At 44.9% G+C, this 8174-nt stretch overlaps 1 protein-coding gene across 1 annotated transcript; it reads right to left on the bottom strand.

Annotated features, from left to right (window-relative positions):
• Positions 1 to 2033: 2033 nt before the first annotated feature.
• LOC110328584 (IQ domain-containing protein F5) lies at positions 2034 to 3610 on the bottom strand. The gene is made up of 2 exons (XM_021208006.1): positions 3521 to 3610; positions 2034 to 2493 (listed from the first exon to the last, which is right to left on the bottom strand). The coding sequence occupies exons 1-2, from the start codon at positions 3522 to 3524 to the stop codon at positions 2051 to 2053; spliced, it is 447 nt and encodes a 148-aa protein (XP_021063665.1). The 5' UTR covers positions 3525 to 3610; the 3' UTR covers positions 2034 to 2050.
• Between the last annotated feature and the right edge of the window lie 4564 nt (positions 3611 to 8174).

Genomic DNA, 8174 nt, shown 5'->3' with positions numbered 1-8174 from the left:
AATAAATAAATCTTTTTTTTTGTACATAAACACAGAGTGTTTTATTCTGCAGAAGTTCAACATGCTGGGGTCTCCCATTATCAAGATAGACCCAGAAAAATAAATAAATCTTAAAAAAAAAAAAAACTACTCCTATTTACAGATTGAGATTACAGATCTGAGAATCTAAATAAACAAGAATCCACCCAAGAAACAGATGCAGAAACTGAGCTACTTCCACTGGCAGAGTGCAAGGCCAGCATGCATATAAAACAAGACTTGGTTGTTGTGATTCCAACACTTGGGAAGTAGAGGCAGTGGGGTCAGAAGTTCAAGGGCATCCTTAGCTACATAGTGAGTTTAAGGCTAGCCCTGAGCTACTTGAGACCCTAACTAGAAGGAAAGGGGGGAAAGAGAGGGAAGAAGGAAGGGAGAGAGAGAGAAAAGAGGAAGGGAGAAGGAAAGGAAGGAAGGGAGAAAGGGAAAATTAAATTTGGATAATCACTTAACATAGTAAAATACAGATCTATATACAGAAATTTTTTCAATAGTGATATAAAACACCAAAGGCCAGAACAATCAGCGAGGGACAGTGGGTTCATGAGCTAAGAGAGAGCACAGTAGAGATACTATTTACTAAGGTTTAGCAACTAACCTGAGATGCAGGTTTAATTCACTCGCTATGGAGTTCAGGTCATCTGGCTTTGTGACTGAACCTTTATCCACTGGGCCACCTTGCCAAACTACAAATGCTTAGTTTTTGTTGTTTTGTTTTGTTTAACTTCTTGGTACAATTTTAAGTTCACAATAAATTGACAGAACAGAGGCTCCACCCCTCATCTCCGTCCCCAAACGTTCCTAGCCTCCCTCATTATCAGCACCCCATCCAGAACAGCACATTTGTTTCATAAGCCCACAAGCTGACACCACTCTCACCCCAAGTGTGTACTTCCCATTGCTGCGTGCTCTCGGATTTGCCTTGGATTCACCATTACGGACTCGTGAATAATAGTTTAAGTTCCTTTAAAAATAAATAAATAAATAACTCCTGGCTGATGGCTCAGCGGTTAAGAGCACCGACTGCTCTTGAGTTCAAATCCCAGCAACCACATGGTGGCTCACAACCATCTGTAACAAGATCTGATGCCCTCTTCTGGTGTGTCTGAAGACAGCTACAGTGAACTTACATATAATAAATATATAAAACATTTTTTAAAAAGCTCCTATGTGCTCAACTAGGTGTGCACACTTGTAATCCCAGTACTCAGAGACTAGAGGACTGCAAGTTCAAATCCAGCCTGGGCCACATACTTCTTCTTCAACCTCTAAAACGCCAACCAATCACTGACAAGTATTTGCTTTCTCCACAGTACATTTGTTTGTTCATTTGTTTTTTACCAGAATGTTATTTAGCTGGAAGCACACAGTATGAAGTTTGGTTTCTTTCCTTGAGTAACGTGCATGTAAGTTCTTTCATATGTTATCATAGCTTACTCCCTTTAACACCACATGCAACTCACACAGACATACATTCATATACCATACACACACATGGATATACAACACACACACATGCATACATCATACACTACACCACACAAGCATGCACACATACAAATATACCACACACACACGCATGCATGTATGCAAACACCACACACATAAACACACATGAGACACACATAGACATTCATACTATATACATATCCACACACATGCATATACTATACACACACATGCATGCATCATACACTACACCACACAAGCACACACACACATATATACCACACATACCACACACACCCATGCAACACACACAGACCCACATTATACACCATACACATACACCCACACACATGCGTATACCACATACACACATGCATACGTCACACACCACACCACACCACACCACACAAGCACACTCACATACTTCCCCACTGAGGATCCTTCTCAGTAGTGCCCCTCAGAGCTGATTTGCTAGGCACTAGTGTGATTAAAGCTGTGTTGGTCCTCATAGTGACTTGGAAATCCTTCTGCTACAGAGCAGAGAATATGGGTGTAGCAGACCTGATCACTCTTTTATTGGTAGGGTTATGCACTGTTCCACCTTACAAGCCTGTGAGCCCAGGGAAATCTCAAGTTGAATATTCAGTCGGTTGTCTTTGATTTCATAGTTGCCCTGAATAAAGCCACGAGTGTGACAACTATGCCAACGCCAATAAACCTGGATGATGCGAACAGCATTCAGCAAACGACAGTATCGATGGCGAATGTGCCACATCCTGAACCAGGACTGCAGTTTGACTATTGCCCACGTTTTTCGAGCATATAACTCCAGAGCCATCCGCCGTTTCTTCCCTTGCAACATTATCATTATCCTTCTCCACCAGCACTGAATGATCCACGCGCTGAGGGCAGCGTGCAGCAATGAGCGTCGCAGTAGCGTGCCGCGCCACCATGCTTGAATGCGCACAGCCGCAGATGTTTCCGTCATGGCTGTAGTCTTTTCTGGGCCTTGCAAGAGAGAACAGACCACTTAGGACGCTTAGGGAGCTCAGGGCAAGCCAGACAGGAATCCCCATCCTCTATCTAGGAAATTCAAGAGCTGCAGTACCCCGCAGGGCCACAGATGCACCCAGAAGACCAGCTAAATTGAACTGCCTGTGGTTCCTGCCGGTTCATCAGCATGAATACAAGAACCTAACATCTGAGTTTCTGGACATGTACCTGTTATGATAATAACTGTTGTGATAATAATTTAAAACTCTCTGTGTTTGGGAAGAAAGTAGGAGAGAAAGCAAGAATGTTTTCCCTGGTGCTAAGTGAAGAAGACTCAGTTTCTGGCACGCGCATGTGTGTATGTGTGTATGTGTGTGTGTGTGTATGTGTGTGTGCACGTGTGCACGCGCATGCGTGCACATGTGTGTGTGCGTGCGTGCACATGTGTGTGTGTGCGTGCACATGTGTGTGCACGTGTGTGTATGTGTGTGTGTGTGTGTGTGTGTGTGTGTGCGCGCGTGTGTGTATGTGTGAGACAGGGTCTCACTATGCAGCTCTGGCTGTCCAGTAACAGGCTAGCCTTGAACTCACAGAAATCTACTTGCCTCTGCCTCTGCCTCTCCAACTGCTGGGATTAAAGCTGTGGGCCATTATACCTAGTTATTTATGGCCTTTGTTATAAATCCCCTCCTGTGGTAACTAGGAAACATTTACTGAGCCCTATGAAGTGGATCCAACCTTTACACATTGTGAATTACTTTGTCACCTACTAAGTTCACACAAAAAAAGAAAAACAAAACAAAAACAACACATGATTGAGTTACAAAACAAAATCAATCACACATGTAAACCTCATAACACTTTAAGGAAGTTTACAACTTTATATTGGGTCACTTTGCTAGCTAGTTTCATCTGCAGGCTGCACACATGGGCTGTGAGTTGACCATTCCTGGAAAGATTAATCTCTTATAAAACATTCAGTCCCCTGAGTTAGGCATGCATGGCTCAACCTCCCCCCTCAGATCCGAATTCTACGAATTACCCATGGTTAGGGGCTAGATGTTCCCATCACCCTCCGGTCTGCTCTCCCAGCTCTGATCCAGCAGACAGAGTAGATAGAAGGAGTGATGACGTCATAAGGGTGCCTATGACACAGGCACCAGGATGGCTTCTAACAACCAACATTCTCAGCACTTGTGTTGTGTGTCACTGGCTATGACATGAGAGTCGGATACACCCATATATAAATCCTCATAACCCAGATCTTTATACCACTCAAATCTACTTGCTTCCCACAGTATGTTTTTACTCCTTCAGAAAGCTTCTTTGGGGCTGGAGAGATATGGTTCAACAGTTAAGAGCCCTGCGCAATGCTCCAGGGGACCTGGGTGCAGCCCCCAGCATCCATACGGTGGCTCGCAACTGTTCCTGAGAACCCAAAGTCCTCTCCTGGCTTCCATGAGCACTACACACATGATGGACAGACATACGTGTAGGCAAATACACATACATATAAAATAAGAATAAATCTTTTCTTAATAGCATCTTTGGGCTAGGAAGAGAGTTCAGATATTAAGGTGATTGCTGTGTAAACTTGGATCCCCAGAACCTGCATAAAATAACTGGGCTCAGTAGCACATGTTTGTAGCCCCAGGGCTACAGAGGTAGAGGAGACAGAAGGATGCCCCCCGCCCCCAATGCACCACCATCATGCAAGACAGTTTTGGTGGGGGAGGGAGCCCCGAATATCTATCGGGGCAAGGCTTTGTAGTAAACAGCAAACAGAGAACACATGTGCAAGCATCAAGGTGGCAGGCTATTGTGGTGCTGGCAATCAGATCATAGACTTAACTTCTGCTCCCCTATGCATTGGTGGTCGTTAGGCAGGGGGTGGGCTTGTAACCTGGAGGTTGCAGGTTTGTTAGGGAAATAACGTGGAGACACTGGTCTTATTGAGGGTGTAACCTGGAAACTCTGGTCTTGTTGGGGATTCACCTAGAGACTGGAGTTAGGCTCAGGTTTTGTTTGGGGGGTGGGGGTTGGCGATGGGACTTGGAAACTAATGCTAAGTACCAGCCTGTTAATGGAGTCTAAATTTAAAAGATTTTTCATTTCAGGTTCAATTCTCAGCAGCCACATGGTGACTCACGACCATCTGTAACTTCAATCCACCTCCCTCTTCTAGCCGCCAAGGGCACTGCACGCACATCCTATACTGACACACATACGTATAAAGTAATTAATGATGGAATGTAAAGAGATTAAGATAGAACAGTATTAATAGATGACACAAGCCATCTTTCCAGCTCATGGAAAAGCAGTGAGCACAAAGGATGAGAGCCTTCAGCGGCACATCTCAGCATAGCAGACTTTTTCCCCCCAAAACTAAAATGTGACGATGGGATTGCAAAGAAAATGAATTTCCAACTTGGTCATGTGCTAACCAAACAAGGCAAGCTGTTGCTTAATTAAATCAGTTTGATTGCTGCAGCGGAAGAAATGTGTCCAGAAAAAACAAACATCGTTATTAGCCTTCCAAAGCTGCTCGGAGGACTGACGACACGAGGGAGCAACAGCGGTAGTCAACTTCCCAACAAGGAGAGGCTTTCCAAGTGGCTTTCTTTGGCTCTTAATGAATTGACAGAGTACCAATCCAGACCAGCGGCTGTTACTGACAGGGCAACGACCAGCTTTGAAGTGGCTGAGAATGAGCCTCTATAAATAGTATGTAGGAAACAAATATACGTGAGAATATCTGTTGAGGAAGTGAAGGAGAAGAAAACCCAGCAGCACTTGACACGGACTCTTCCGAGAAGTGATAAGCCCAAAAGGGAGTGGGGCTGGGGTGCTGAGGGTGGGAGGTGGGACGAGCTTACGAGAGGCCTGGGCTGAGCTCAGAGACAGGAGGTTTGCTTTTGGGTTTGAGCTCACCACCACAGACAGACAAAAGTGTGCAGTGCTTATAGCCTATAGCTTCTCATTGTACCTGTATCCACTAATAGATGTTATTAATAGATATAAAAATTAATAAATATGGAAAATCATAGGATCTTCTGCCTTGCCTATCACCAGGAAACTGCTAGGCATTGTCGATTTAGCTGTCATGGATTCCACTAATGATTGTCAGAAATTGTCTTAGTAAGGGTTTTAATGCTGTGAACAGACACCATGACCAAGGCAACTCTTATAAGGGCAACATTTAATTGGGGATGACTTACAGGCTCAGAGGTTCAGTCCATTGTCATCAAGGCAGAAACATGGCAGCCCCCAGGCAGGCATGGTGCAGGGGGAGCTGAGAGTTCTAAGTCTTGAAGGCTGCTAGTAGAAGACTGCCTTCCAGGTAGCTAGGACGAGGTTCTTTTTTTTTTTTTTTTTTTTTTTTTTTTTTTTTTTTTTTTTTTTTTTTTTGAGACAGTGTTTCTCTGTATAGCCCTGGTTGTCCTGGAACTCACTCTGTAGACCAGGCTGGCCTCAAACTCAGAAATCTGCCTGCCTCTGCCTCCCCAGTGCTGGGATTAAAGGCATGCACCACCATCGCCCAGCATGGGCATGGCTTTTAAGAACCTCGTCCTAGCTGGGCGTGGTGGCTCACGCCTTTAATCCCAGCACTCTGGAGGCAGAGGCAGGCGGATTTCTGAGTTCAAGGCCAGCCTGGTCTACAGAGTGAATTCCAGGACAGCCTGGGCTACACAGAGAAACCCTGTCTCAAAAAAAAAACAAAAAACAAACAAACAAAAAGAAAACCCATGCCCAGTGACACACTTCCTCCAACAAGGCCACACCTACTCCAACAAGGCCACACCTCCAAATAGTGCCTCTCTCTGGGCCAACCACTTTCAAACCATCACAGAAATCAAAGTCGGATGAGCTGACTTGTCACAGGCTTACTGAACCACGCTCCAACTTTCCAAATAAGAAAACGATTTGCAGTTACACTGTCAAACACTGACCAGCCCTGCAGAGAAGCTGTGTTCGGCTGCCTTTGTGTCTCTTCTCCTTTGGGGGAGTTTTGGTTTGGTTTGGATTTTAGGATTTTTCTTTTTTTAATTAGCATGAGTGGGGATGGAGAAATGGCTCAGTGATTAAGAGGATGACACTAGGGAGTCAGCTCTCTACCTCCACCTTGTTGACGTCGGGCTTCTCTGTACCGTGCTGCATGCTCTAGGCTTCCTGATCTAGACTACCTAGGCTTCTAGGAAATTCTCCTCTCTGCCGCCCATAGGAATGCTGGGATTGCAGATGCACACTGCCAGCTGGTACATTTGGCTTTTTTACACGGGGGTGGAGCTCAGATTGTCAGGTTCAAAGGCCAACACTTTCGCATGCTGAGGCATCCCACAGGCCCCGCCTTTTCTTCTATCTTTAGACTCTCATTGGCTCTGAGCTCTCCGGTTCACTCGACTAACTGGCTCTCAAGCCCCCGAGGGATCTTTCTGTCTCCACAACTCCAGCGCTGCCATTGCGAGCCGGTTCCACCACTGCTTGCTTATTAATGGATGCTAGGGCTTAGATTCAAGTCTTCACAATTGTGGAACAAGCGTTTTTTTCACCCGAGCTCCAGTCCTGTTCTTGGTTTTCTTGGGGTGGGGTTGGGGATGGCTTGGTTGTTTTTTGTTTTGAGACAAGGCCTTGTGTAGACCAGGCTGCTCTCAAACTCACTACAGAGCTGAGACTGGCCTTGAACTCCTGATTATTCTGCCTCCGTCTCCCAAATACAAGACCATAGGCATGCGCACACCAGATCTTCCCTCTTGTTGGCTCTCCTCCACCACCCCATTCCCCCCACCCCCACCCCACTCCTGCTAGATTCTTCCCTTCCCCAGTAGACCCCTTCCCGTTTCATGTCACATGTATGCTAGTTCCCTCTTCTTCCTTTTTAAGGCTTTTTCCTCTGGGGCTGCAGAAATGTCTCACTGACTAAGAGCAGTGACTATTCTTCCAAAGGACCAGGATCCATCCCCAGCAGCCCAGGAGCATCTGTCACTCCCATTCCAGGAGATCCAATGTCTTCTTCTGGCCTCTGCCAACACCGGGCACAGACATACATGCAGGCAAAATTCTCATACATATAAAATAAACTAATAATAAAGAGCTTTTCTCCTCCCAGGTCTTTGTGTTTCTTGATGAATTAAACCCAAAATTTAAAAGTAAAACCATGAGAAGAAAAAAAAAAAAAAAGGCAAATCCAGGCTGGAGAGATGGCTCAGCGGTTAAGAGCACTGACTGCTCTTTCAGAGGTCCTGAGTTCAATTCTCAGTAACCACATGGTGGCTTACAACCATCTATAATGAGATCTGGAGCCCTCCTCTGGTGTGTGAGCATGCAGGCAGGCAGAACACTATATAATAAGTTAAAAAAAAAAAAAAAAAAAAAAGCTAATCCATCAGTTTTTTGTTTTGTTTTGTTTTTTGTTTTTAAGTATTGCAGTTTTCCTCTTAACCCAGCTAGCTCCCAAATAATTGAGACTGGACTATTGTATTTATTTAACAAGCTTTAAGGGCACAACAACTGAACAGTATTACTCTGTTTTAATCTGAAAGACCCCCGTTCCAGAGAGACCCTCGCTCAAGTCCCAGGATGAGCCGGGGCCCCAATAACTCGAGAGAAACCACTCTTTTTTTTTTTTTTTTTTTTTTTTTTTGCGACCAAAATCCAAACAGACAATGATGTTCATTCTGTGGTTATCAATATAGTTT

This window comes from Mus pahari, chromosome 10 (genome assembly GCF_900095145.1).
Source record: "Mus pahari chromosome 10, PAHARI_EIJ_v1.1, whole genome shotgun sequence".
In the NCBI taxonomy this organism is placed as follows: domain Eukaryota; kingdom Metazoa; phylum Chordata; class Mammalia; order Rodentia; family Muridae; genus Mus; species Mus pahari.
This window is presented reverse-complemented; position numbering and strand designations above follow the sequence as displayed.